Source organism: Sprattus sprattus, assembly GCF_963457725.1.
Source record: "Sprattus sprattus genome assembly, chromosome: 5".
NCBI classification, from domain to species: Eukaryota; Metazoa; Chordata; class Actinopteri; order Clupeiformes; family Clupeidae; genus Sprattus; species Sprattus sprattus.
Genome location: NC_137924.1, coordinates 29,963,367 through 29,977,186, shown reverse-complemented (window position 1 = coordinate 29,977,186; position 13,820 = coordinate 29,963,367). Strand labels below are relative to the sequence as shown.

At 42.4% G+C, this 13,820-nt stretch overlaps 1 protein-coding gene across 1 annotated transcript in view; it reads left to right on the top strand.

Annotated features, from left to right (window-relative positions):
• Positions 1–4,820: 4,820 nt before the first annotated feature.
• clasp1a (cytoplasmic linker associated protein 1a) overlaps positions 4,821–13,820 on the top strand; it is a 119,959-nt gene continuing 110,959 nt past the window's right edge. Inside the window, exon 1 of the mRNA XM_080838365.1 lies at positions 4,821–5,149. Coding sequence (XP_080694491.1) covers positions 4,955–5,149 — 195 coding nt within the window. The 5' untranslated portion in view covers positions 4,821–4,954. The remainder of the gene's footprint in view (positions 5,150–13,820) is intronic.

The window sequence follows — 13,820 nt, the reverse complement described above, 5'->3', positions numbered from 1 at the left end:
AACACCCAGTTTTCCTCACAACAGCGAAAGACACATCGTACAGCATGGACCAGATCAGAGAAGCCCTACCAGAGAGGTATCTGAAGTACATAGTGTTCTTGCACAGCTTCTATGGCTGTGACACGGTGTCTGCAATTTCAGGATTTAGTAAGCCAACTTTGCTAAAGAAGCTTTGCAATACCAACCAAGCAGAGGAGGCCATGGATGTTTTCCTTGACATCAGAGCTGAGAAAAGTGATTTTGTCAAAGCTGGCTGCAAACTGTTGACGTTCATTTTCTGCGGTAACAGATTCCAAAATTTAGAAGACTTACGTTTAGAGATCTTCAGCAAGCGGGCCGCAGCAGGGAGAACCAACCCAGAGAAACTGCCTCCAACTACTGGAGCTGCAGCCCAGCACTCACTGCGAGCATATCTTCAGACCCGAGACTGGCTAGTGCTGGAAAGTTCGTCATTGGATGTCCTTCAGTATGGATGGACAAAGGGGCAGCAAGGTTATGAGCCAGTGCCGACCACCGATCCAATTGCACCACACTATCTTTTGAGATTTGTTAGTTGCAGCTGTGCAGGGGAATGTGAGACCCTCAGGTGCAGCTGTAAAAAGCAAGGGGTAAAGTGCTTTTCTGCGTGCAGGAACTGCCATGGTACCTCTTGTCAGAATATCAACCATCCTGAAGTTAACAGCACTGAGGGAGATACAGTAGAGTTTGATGACACTGGATGAGATGAGAATTGATGCTACGATGAACTGATTATAGATGTTCTATTTGTTATTGTTCAATAAACCCACATCATCAAAAGTAAAAAATAAATACTTAATTTCATTCCTTGAGTCATTACTGTATAGGAAAATGTGTTAGTTTGTGTCTTTATGCTAACTTCAAATGTTATCCCACATTCTGAGAGTTTTATCATTTTTCCGGGTTGCAGTCTAGGGCATTAAAGGGTTAAAAATGTTAACTTTGGGGCATTATTTCACCTAACAACCCAATAAAATAATCAAATTCACTGAGGAAATGAAGAATGAAGAATTCAATTAAGAAATGAAGAGCAAGTGGTGAAAAAGCACACAGTAAAACTTGAAATATTGAAAAGACGGTTGAATTTTTACACATTTTAGGCGATTTTGTGTTGTTTTTTTTACCAAAAACGCAATTAAAATGTGGTCAAATGACAAAAATAACCCGTTATTTGTATTCACTGGGACTATATTGTATGGGAAAATGTGTTAATTTGTCTCTGTATGCAGTTAACTTCAAAAGTTATGACCCATTCTGCATCCTTCTTCTCAATCTGTCGGGTTCCGATTATTACACAGACCTTCTGGGCACCCCAACTTTGACAGGCTGTCCAGGAGATTCCCATGAGATTTGGCCGTGGATAAATTGTGTGGTGTCTCTAGACACCTGTAAGAATACATGGTAAAAAAATCTATTGGTAAGAAATTAGTTCACAGATTTTCATAAATATCCATATCTTTCCCTAACTATATATTTAATTTTGTATATATTTTATAATATTTAAATGTTCTGAGGTACTGAATTTGGGGTTTTCATTAGCGGTCAGTTATAATCATCAAAATGAATTGCAGGAATACATTTGGTGTCATCACCAACAAAGACATATAGGACCTATGTATATGATCACCAACGCTGTTAAACCACAGGGAGGCGCTACAGTTGCGTGAGAATCCGGTGATGAAAATGTCAATCCAGATGCCATGTGGCCAGTCCGCAACACAGCATTACAAAAACCAAATGATGCCAAATAAGGATTTATTGTTTTGTGTAAAACTAAACGCTACAGATGTCACAAAACAGATTTGTTAAAAAAAACTTTAAGGAAAAGACCGCAAGATTTAAAGAAATACATTAACAAATTAGTTGTCTTTTAAAATACATTTGTACAGACCAGATCAAACTGATTCCTCTGAAGTCGGTGCTTTGAAATACTGTCAGATTAATTTACAGTGGAAGAGGTGTGCATACCTTTCGAGTTGCGATCCATAGAGCCAGCCAGGAAGCATGCGTCAGTTTCTGTGTGCCAACATTCTTGACGCGTGCGCACGGGCAGCCCATTATTGTCCAGCGAACAGCATACGGGGTGGAGAGATTCCTCGATGCTACCGTCTGACAATACTACACACCACTGTTTTACCGGATTATCAAATTGTGCTTAGATGACTAGGGTAAGTACGTGAAGTTTAACGCTACTTATGATGACCCAAATGTCAGGCTGTCTTTGTATGAAGGAATGATTGGTGGTTTCTTTTAAAGTCGAGATCTTTTAAGGGCCAATCAATGAAAAGGCTAAACAGATAGCTGGCTAACATATCTTGAGAAATAGTTTGGTAGCTAGAAATGTCTGTTGTTTTCAGAGGAAGTGTCCAAAGAAGACAAAGGATCCCATACATGTGTATAGAAATAGTGTAGATGGTGTCTTTATTCCTGTCCAGTATATTATGACTTGACGACAGGTTGATTCACAGTACGAGACGCATCAATGCAGACCTTTCTTCCAGTATCCCCTGAACTACACAGCTCTCTTGCTGTCCTGTTAAGAGGCAATAATCAGAATACCAAGAAAGACACTGACGTTGTGGAGGGACTTTTTTCTCAGTCATCCGTGTGACGCCCGAGAGTGATCTGAGGACAAAACTGAATGAAGACAGCAATCCCTCGAACAATTGGATGTGGCTAGGTCGTGGTGATGGTTAGCCTAGCTAGATAGCTAGCCTTTTCTGACAGCTAGCCAGCTAGCTGACACTTCATTTGTCATCGTTTCTAGCTAGCTGTAGCGTTGTACCAAGATTGGCACTTACCTGTGTTGCTAGAGAGTTCACATTGAAATGTCACGGTAAATTAGAGTTAATTTCCCTTTTCTAAAATATGGGTTGAAACCTACAGATGCATGAGGTATTTGAGACTGAATATTGTCACAGAAGAATCACCACCTGGCCTTTGTAAGCAAAAGCTTGTTTGTATGTTTGTTAAGGTTTCGTTACATTCTGTCACTGACTTTTTTGCTTGCCTCATTGCTAACCATAGATTTACGAAAGGCCAGTTAAACAGGCAACCCTCTCTCTAAATCATCAGAATTTTAACAGCTCAGTCATATTCTGGTGTGATTATTCAGTCCACTACTTGGTATTCTTTTCTTCATCCTTCTTTTAAATTGGTTTAAAAACGTTAATTTCTACCACGAGGATATGGGAATATTTATTTATAGCAAATGTTAAATGCAAACTCTCTTGCTAAGAATATTATGGAAACACTCAAACCGCATTGGTCGACTGTCAGTACCATAGTCACCATTTGCTTGTCAGTTCTTTGCGTTGCATTTCTACTTAGCTGGTGGTGTAAAACTCACAGTAAAGGTGTAAATTAGACTATTCATGTCAAGTATTATTTTTAGGACATCACGTTTTGTATTTAGTTTGTGTTGTAGAACCCACAAGAATGGAAATTAAACGGTTTAAAAGTAGTTTTAACGCATACTGTAAATAAACCGGCGAAGGAGATTTTATTAACCGACTTGCATCTTGTTTTGGGCCATTAAAGTGAGCTCACCACTGTACCATGGCAGGCTCGGGGAAACAAGGAATTTAATGATGTCATACATAGACCTCTCTCTCTCTCTCATTCTCTCCCTCTCTCACTCTCATTCTCTCCCTCTCTCTCTCATTCTCTCCTCCTTCTGCCGGCATGCAAACGTAGTCGCTCTGTTGCCGGCTACGCGTCAGACTAGCATTCTTGTTTCTGCGCTGTCACACCGCGGAGGAGAAAGCGCCTCAGGCTATTTATGGCAGGCTTTGTTTGACACGTCTAAACTGTCTGTTCTTCTCTCGTCTGTCTGTGCTCCTGCAGGGAAATGCGCATCTACCTTTTACTATCGCCGACGAAATATGACATTAACATAGCAAGTTTTTTCCCCTGGTTTTGAGATGACAACTCTTGATTGATTGACAATGAGAGTACTGTATAACCTTTTCCAGATTTCGAAATTGGTGCCTTTTCATAGCTAACCACAGGCTCACCACAAGCGGATACTAGGGATAAATAAGTGTACTCGAGCGACTTTGTCCCGCAGGTCCATAGTGTTTGCTAATGTACAGTGCGGCATTCCTTGCTGGTGGCTTGCATTACAAAGCCCTTTTGTTTGCAGGTGATACGCGGTCAGCACACGAATCTGTCAGGATTGAGTGGGTGAGGCAGAACCATGTTTGATGTGATGTAACAGCTTCATTCCAACTGAACATAGAAAAGGGCCGCTCATTGAAAGATATGCCATAACACACACACACACACACACACACACACACTCTCTCTCTCTCACCTACACACACACACTTATTCATCGATGACATGAATTTGGAATAGGCCTACTCTTGACTAACTGCAGCTTGTTTTTCTGTCTTCCTCTTCCTCTCCTCAGGCAGCGAGGAAAGAAAGCACCCCTGAATAATGAAGCACAGCCCTACTGCCCTCTGCCTCAGCTGTTTCAGTCACCACCACTCCCTATGCTGCTACCCTTAGTGGCCTTGCTCCGCTGTTAGCGCTCTGGGTTGGACAGTCAGTCAGTCTGTGTGTGAAGGGAGAATACAAGAGCGTTGGGAAAAAGGAGCACCCTTGTCAGCTGTCGCTCACACACATATGGTGCATTGTTGCCATACCCCAGCTAGCATCCCCGTGGCTAAGCATCACGCTAGCACACGGCTCACGGATAGAAGCCTGCGTTGGGAGGGATATAAATATACGGACTTGATCTGACTGACTGCGAGTGGGTGTGTGTGTGTTTGCGCTTATGTGTGTGTGTGTATGGTGTGACTTCTTTTTTTTTTCTGGGTCACACAAGGATTAGTGCAGTTTTTTTGTAGTTTAGAAAAAAGATAAGATTTATTTATTTTAATTGTCACAAAGCAAAAGAAACTACAATCACCAGCTGCCACCTGGAGCCATGGAGTCCAAAATGGAGTACATTATGGCTCAGGTGCTTCAGAAGGACGTGGGGAGACGCCTACAGGTGGGCCAGGAGATCATCGATTACATCTCCGACCATGAGAAGTCCCACGACCTGGAACAGGACCAGACCAATCTCGACAAGATGGTGGATGGCATCGCTACCTCCTGGGTCAACTCCAGCAACTTCAAGGTGAGAAGAGATTTGGGATGAGAATGAACAGACCAGCTTCTATGGCAGTGGGGGAATGGACTGTGGGGGACTTGTGCATGCATTGATGGGTTCCGATTAGGCAGTAATTCAGCTGATTGATTGAGAAGATTGTGTTTGTTTTCTGTTGCTGGTTGTCTGCGTTGGTTTTTTGTGTCTGATAATGTTTTGGAATGTTTGGGTCGGAGTGGTTTGAGGGCATTGTGAACCTCAGGTACGAACCCATCCCGAAATGCACACGGCTCCAATGACCTAATGAGGGTAATAATAACCTCAAACCAGACTCGTTCCTCTTTGAGGTGGGCAGAAACCTGCCTATCCTGTGTCCACTGATCCTGTTCTACCACTGAACAGTGTGAGAGAGCCCCCCAGGCCTGCACATCCTGCAGAAAACATGATGCGCAAAGCTAAAAAGGCACCGGATGCTTAAAAGAGCCCGGGTGATGTAATGTTGACTTTCGAACGACTCTTGAGTGACCGTTGCTATGACAACGCCAATACGTCACCCGGGCTCTTTTATTCCTCTTAACTCGATTTACTTCAGAGCATCTTGCATTGAACTTCGCTACCTGAAACCAGCTTGCTTGTATTTGACCTACAATAAACCAACCAAAACAGCCATGTGCTTGATGTTTGACTTTGGTAGGAAAGTTGTTGATTCGCTAGTTTATTACAGTATCAAAGTAAGCACATTCCATTAGCTAGCTCGTGCTAGTGTAACGAGCTATCTTGTTAGCTTGAAGCTATTCATCTGTTGTTGTGCTTAAATTAAGAAAGTCCTTAATGTGTTGTGATTTTAAGACATATCTGACGGCACCCACAATTACATTTGAACAAAACAGGGCATTGTTTGCACAACATTTTACTAAAGAACAACGGGGGATTGCTAGCTTTGATACATAGTGCCTAAACGGACACTATGTACCCCGACTATCAGTCAGAGAGTCTCAAGAGTTGTTTGAAAGCCATCAGCTACTTTTTAGTCGCTTAATATTGTCACACAAAAGGAGGAATTTCTATTAGCAATATAGATGCTAGCGGCGAAACCTGTTGATGTGTGCTTACTTACAAAAGACCGGCAGCCAATATTAAGCGGGTAAAAAGTACCTGATGGCTTTCCAAACAACACTTGAGACTCTCTGACTGATAACTAAAAAGTGTCCAGATGCGTAGTGTCCGTTTAGGCACAATATTAAGTGATTAAAAAGAAGCTGATGGCCACCTATTAGTTTAAGTCTCAAGAGTCGTTCGAAGTTCAGCGACTTTAGCGATTAAAAAAGTATCGGTATTGACTGCAAATGTTGACGTACAGGATACCGGCAGATGTAGCTAAACGAAATACTTCATAGTTTAGGCTAACAAGTAGCTTATTAATGTACACTGTCCCTCTTCATCAAATAAACAAACTGAAACTAAAAGCTGGTGGCTTTCAACTGCCAAAAAGAGACCGGGTGACATATTGGCGTTGGCATAGCAACTGTCACTCAAAGAGTCGTTCGAAAGACAACATTACATCACCCGGGCTCTTTTAGGCATCCGGTGCCTCTTTAGCCTCACAGCCCTATGTGCCTGCAATGCGCCTGCATTGGATAATTAAGAGGTGGAGGGAGCATCCTCCTGCAGCTCCAGTAGTCTGTGTACTGAAGATAACTTTGAAGATGTGGTTTTATTAAAAATATATATTATATATATATATATTATTATGAATATATATATATATATATATATATGATTGCAATAAAAAAAATTAAAAATGGTTATGGTGCAGTGTTTTCTGCCCTGCTGCTTGGCTTGTAGAAGTTAGACTAGCAGCTTGGCGTCGCCTGCTCGTATGAGGATGTTAGTGGGAGAGATTTACTGTGTGGGCTGGTCAGGAGGACATGTTAGAGCCATCCGGATGGATGCAGGAATGCTCAGTCATGGTTCCCTCATCGTGTCCATCTCCTGATGTAATTAATGGGGCTGTAGGCTGGGACGCGTGCCAGAAATGATCTTAGGGACCGTGCTAATAGCACTTAAGTCTGCAGAGCTGAAAGGTGGACCACAAAGAGTTGGTCAGTGTTTCTCTGCTAATCTGCAGGGCCGTTTGTGTGGGTCCCATCCTCTCCTAATGAAATGGCAGATGTATATCCATGGCCGGTTTAAACATTTTATTGTTCACTTTCTTTTCCAAATACTTTAATTTTGTGTGAAGATATCTAGGGTATAAGAAAATATTGCTACATTTGAGTATCGGGATTAGGGGTGGGCGATATATATCGTCTGCGATAATATCGTCATTGTTGTTCAAACGATGTGCAAAATTACATTATCGAGTATTTAAATGACTTCGCCAAAAACAATGACACACACGGGGAAACTGTTCACATCATGTTTTTAATATAGCCTACGGCGCAGCAGCGCTCCCCACAGCACGGCAATCACACGACTAGTGGGCCTACGTGATCACGTGACATGGCTTCTCGCATCCACTTTGCAACAGGTTAGCAGCGCATGGTGATGTCTGTTGTGCCTCCGTTGGTGTAGCATAAAACGTGAGTTTTATTAAAACATAGCGTGTGTAATCTGTAGCTATTTCATTCCGTTTGTTAACCTTTCCTGCTGTCTGTCTCTGAACGTAGTTGAATATTGCAGGGGAGTCAAATGCTCCACGGCCGAAGTAGATTGCATGTTTTTAACTTCAGGGTTAATTCCCTTTCCTTTACGTCTGCTGCTGGTTAGTAAATACAGACAGCAGGAAATGTTAGCAAACGGAATGAAATAGCTACACATTACACACGCTATGCTTTAATAAAACTCACGTTACTCACATACTTTCACTGCACATAAATGTTTGTTGCTACATCCACACTATGCGTCACCGTTGTCCCTCCCTGTACGTGCTCCTTAAAGGAGCCGCACCTTTTTACTAAACGTTCTTGCAATGTGAATCATTTAATTTAAATATACTTATTGGCCTTATTGTGTAGGCTTGTGAGTTTAACAACGCTTGTTTGTGAGCGAGAGCATTTAACTGTTGATGCCCCAGTTTAATAAAGCCAGGCTATTCATAAAAAAACGTACGTCAATGTGGCATTAGTACTATGAACAGTTGAGAAATTGATTCCGTTGGGCTGTCGGACTCGGTCCGGGCTCGGTTACTATTCTGTCGGACTGGGCCGGGCTCGTACAGAAAAATTCGCCCCGATCCATGCTCTAATGCTCATGTATTTGTATTTTTGTACAATCCTGGACAGAATTTTAAGTTTAATAAGGCCATAAGAACTGCTGTTGATGTGCAATAATTCTCATGGATGCATGCACTTTATTACAAGAGTTCAATATTTCTGCATTGCAGTTCAATTAAGTTATTTTTGTTTAAAGACAATAAAGAAGTGTTTTCCTTAAACATTTTGCCCATTATTGTAATCTCCAAGAAGGTATAACTCTGAGAATTCCAATCACATTTTTTTAAAAATATCGTCTAATTATCGTTATCGTCAAAATGAAAAAAAATATCGAGATATTATTTTTTGCCCATATCGCCCACCCCTAATCGGGATATTATGTTTTATGATGCTGCATTGATTCTCAAAAAGACTATCCATTTTTAATTAACAGGTTAGTTGCAATACACAGGCATGTAAACTTGTCGCTTTTCGGCGAAATTCGCCGTTTTCCCACCGAAATATGCCATTTACGTGAATCGTGTAGATCCGAGGAGTTTTTTTTTTTTTGGGGTGGGGGGGGGGGGCAATTCAGAGGTAGATGAAGAACAGCTGCATTACTTTTGAGGTGAGTCTCGTGAACAGGGATTAAAGTATTCCGGCACCGTGCCGGATTTCCGGCGTGCAGCGTTTGGCTGCGGGAAAAAAGTCTAATATTATTTTTTTTTATATTGAAAACTCGTTATCATCACCATTACTTTCGAGTTTATGAGTTCGTCTGCCAATGATATGAAAAAAGCACAACTCTCAGGCTGTCAAAAGAACATAATTAGCCAATCAGAAGTAGATTTGGGCGGGTCTTGGGAAAATGTGCTTTCACCATCGACTTTTCTGTATCGCTCTGCCTACGTAGATGCCAAAGTAGAGATACTGTCAGACCGAAGCAGAGTAAGTTCAAGAATCCTTGGGAAGATGCCCTCCTAGTTGATGAAGGATTGAAAAAGAAATGGCGCTGGGCATGAATAGAAGAGATAGGGAAGGACGGTAAGCCTTTTGGTAGCCGGTGTAAGAAGTTAAGAGAAGCAGGTGCTCTCTTGTTGTGCTCAAGGTAAGCTACTGTATGCAACTAGCGGGAAAAAGGTGCTTCCAGTGCTTCCACTTAATCGTAGAGCAGCTGTTCGTGCTATCCAACACACAACGCTTTTACCGGGAGCAACAACCACATCTGATGTTCCGGCATCAATAACTGACCGTTAATGTGCCCTGAAAATATGCGTGTGTACGTTCATCGCAGAACACAATCCAGGCAAGCTTGCCCAACCCCTGGTGAATTTATGCCAAAAAATAGCTGAAGACAAAATTCCTTTGACTAAACTGTCAATATCCAATCAGCATGCCAGCTATTTTAACACACGGCATAACACCAGAGTTTAAAAGACGTATTTCGGAAAAGCTAAAGCTTTCCTTAAATGTCGACGAAGCCACCAACAAGAACCTGGACAATGTCCTCGTTCGTTTTTTTGTTGAAGATACAACGCAGTAAAAACGCAACACTTGCCAGGCAGGAACATGAATATAGCCAATGCCTCAGCAATTAGGCTACTGTATGCTAGAATAAAAGATGTATATTTTATTATACGATTATTTCTTCTGAACGAAGTAATTATGGAAATGTTGCAATATAAAACTACATTCTACAGCTCACTGTTGCTCTTTAACGGTTTAAAAAGTGAATCACTGTCCTTTTTAATATATCCTCAATGAAATGGTTGCAAATCCAATCTTCTTTCACTGACTGAATTTCACATACCCTTATAACATGTCACCTTGTGGTTGTAGGTCATCTTGAAATCAAAGCTTAAATCAAACCAAGGACAAAGCTTAGCAGAAAAACTTGATCAAAAGAAATCGTAAATGCGACATGTGTTAGTGTCCTCGCCACAGGACGCCCCCCCCCCCCCCCCCCCCCCCCCCTCGCACTCACCCACATAGGCCTAGAAAAAAAAGTTCAGGCTCAGGATTTTTTTTTGCTTTAACCCCTGCGTGAAGAAGCGGCAATTCTTCCTGTCACGCAACCTTCTCACCTTTTTCACCCCTGACCAGTTTGCATGCCTGAATACAGTGACCTTGTACATGTATCTTTATCTTCAACCATTTTTCTCCTCCACAGAATACAGACTAAAAGTAATGTTTTTTTTATACTCTGATTTTATGCATATGGTGGTGTGTTATTTATACTATGAGAGTTTTCTGAAAATAAGATTTAAAAAATCACTATATCTCACCTTGCTTACAGTATTGCAATATAATCGCAATATATTGAATTATATCCCCGTATCATGATGCGAATCGCCAGATACTTGCCATTTCACAGCCCAAGAACATGAAGTTAGGGTTGCACCAGATGATTTGGGGAACCAGATTTTTTTCATTCAAGTTTGTTCATGTCCCATTCAGAAAAGTGCAATGATGGTCGGACTGTTCAAATTGATGTTTCCTGGTTAGTTTCCACTCAGTCTAGATACTAGAGTTTGTCAAGCAAAAGGCAAGATTGACTATGGTTTCATCCCCCATGTGGGCAAAATATGCTGTGGGAGTTTAGTCTGATGTAGGTGGGAAACATCACACCAGCACCCTCAGTAGATCTTCTGTCTACATTCTAGAATGCTATGGAAATGTTCTCTAAATGCTCTGGATTTCCTTGCCATAGATATGGAATAGGCTACATTTAGGCTATGTGGAGACAGGTATTATGAGGTCTTATTTGTGCCTAGTCCACCACTGGTTTGTTGAACAGAACAGCATCTCTCACATGTTCCATGGGCAGTAGCTTAATGATTTATGTTTGGGGTTCGCCCAATTTGACAGCCGTGTCCTGAGAGCTGAACCCTCAACCCAGACGGGCACTGATCGGGTGGCTAATGTGGAAAGTTCTAATCAGCTCAGGTTCTTTCGGGACGGTCACGGTGCAAACCCATGCCACCGTTGTGAGCGACGCGATTTCTAAACCCAATGCATTCCAACGGGAGCAAGCCCATTGTGACGTAGATGAGCGATCTGAGCGACGCGATCGATGAAAATGCGAACATGTTGAAACTTATGCAAATGAGGAGCGATTTTTTTTCCGGCAGCGGCCAATGAGATTGTTTGGTGTCGTCTTTGACGGTTTGAAAATTATAGGACTGTATGCTATTTCCACACGCTACACCACGCCCACTCAAAGCGATGGAATTCGGCCACATCGCGTCGCTGGCATGGGTTTGCACCGTCAGGGTCCAGTCTGGTCCGTGAGTGAGTGAGTGAGTGAGTGAGTGAGTGAGTGAGTGAGTGAGTGAGTGAGTGAGTGAGTGAGTGAGTGAGTGAGTGAGGTGAGTGAGGTGAGTGAGGTGAGTGAGTGAGTGAGTGAGTGAGGTCTGCTTTTCCATGAAAGGCGTCCTCTCCCCTCATATCCAGTCTGTCAAATTGGACTCTAATGGAGGGTTGAAGCCTCTGTGTGGCGCACCATTCAGGGTAACTGGGCTGCATTCAAACATGACCCACATCACATCTGGCCAGTCAGCCGGAGCTCCAGGGATCCACGATTGGCTGGAAATGAATAGCAAGAAGGCGCTGCTGTGGTGCTGTTTCCACTTGACCTCTCAGTGGGGACTGCTAATGTTTGCTCTGAACAGGGTCTGGAGTATTTATTAGCAACATCAAGTTGCTTTCAGTTTGCAGAGAATATTACAGAGTTGGTGGTTGATCCCATTACCTAGAGTTCGTTGATAAGTACTCCAAATCTAACCTAAATCTTGCATATGAGTGTACATTGTTTACCCTATTTGGTGCTTTATTGAATTGTGATTAATTCGCTAAACCTTTAAATTACACTGGTGTTTGTGTGTGTGCTTTTTTGCATTTGCATGCTAGCACAGCCTCCGAGGCTAGGAAGTCTACATTCTGTTTCTTGGCACGTCCTTGTTAGTACTCATTTGGAAGACAGATCTTTTATTTTGTCTGTCATACATTTTTCATCTTCAGTTCAGTTTCGCTCTGGAAAGCATGCAGACGTTCCTCATCTGTCTGCTCCTGTTGGCTCAGTAGTGATTGTACAGGTGTGTGTGTGTGTGTGTGTGTGTGTGTGTGTGTGTGTGTGTGTGTGTGTGTGTGTGTGTGTGTGTGTGTGCACGCACGTTGGCTCAGTCGTAATTGTGCAGATGTGTGTGTCTGTGTGTGTGCAATGCATGTGTTGGCTCAGTCGTAATTGTGCAGATGTGACTGCCAGTGTGCAGAGGAGACATACCATCACAGTATCCCTGTTGGTATGATTTGGAAGGTGCTCTTGATTTTCTGCTACAAGGGAGGTTTGTGTGTGTGTGTGTGTGTGTGTGTCAGAGACAGAGACAAACAATTTTTTCCATTTTCCTGTGCCTGTAATTGGTTCATTATCATGCCAATCACACCACAGCCAGTCACTCCAGTCCTGAGTATGACCACACCCTAATCAGTGTGAGTCTCAATGTCGCTCTCTTAATCCTCCATCAGGCCATGAGCATTCTCTCTTGATATTCTCCACAAATTCCATTACTGTGACAAATCGCCTGTAGTTGTCCATGATCACAGCTTGTGTGTGCTGATGTGCCACCTTCACTAATACCTAATCTCAGTCTAGAGTAGACATTAATCATATCAATCACACACTGTCATCTTCTCTGTAGTGATCAGACCATCTTATCTCTGTGGAGATACCACTGAATTAAATTAACTCCGGCCCCTTTCCATTCCCCTTTTTAGGAAGACCATTTTGATCACTGCACCAAAAGATTCCCCAAAATCTCTGTGGCTTCACTGAGCTACTGTAATAAGATAATATCTGCCAGTTCTACTATTGGGAGGTATGGTGCTTTTGAGAGGTATGGTGCTATTGGCAGGTATGGGTGCTATTGGGAGGTATGGTGCTATTGGTATGAGGCAATGTCTGTAAGAGTAATAGATGGCAGAGATTTAACCAAATATGGTCAATGCTAGGCGGACCTGGCCAATTTTCTGTTAATTACACATTACTGATGAATGAGATGACGGTTTTAGAACAGTGATGTGTTTAGAACCGTTCTGTTCGATGTGGTTGTTTATGCTGCAGCGTTGTCTGGCTTCAGTTTATTCTTTTTTTTACTCACTGGTCAATGAATGTATTGACTGGTCATTTTGGCACCATATCCAGAGGTCCGAGGTCAAGCTCAAAACCTTAGTTTCCTGGGCACTTGGAAGGTGATTTATTTGATATCCGTTTAATACGTTTGATCTCCAGCTCTGCTCGTCTTGCTTGCTGTGTAACTGACACGTCCTGCCCACCTTTCCAGTGCAAAGATCAACAAACGGAAGCACTCAGATGCTCTGGGGTCTTTTGAAATCGAAACCAGACAGCGAAAGCTTGATGCTCTGTCAGAGAATTACAAACGTTTGCAAACATGGGGAGGCCGACTAGCTGCTCCCTGACTGATCAGCATTCTGGAAAGACTTGATTTAGC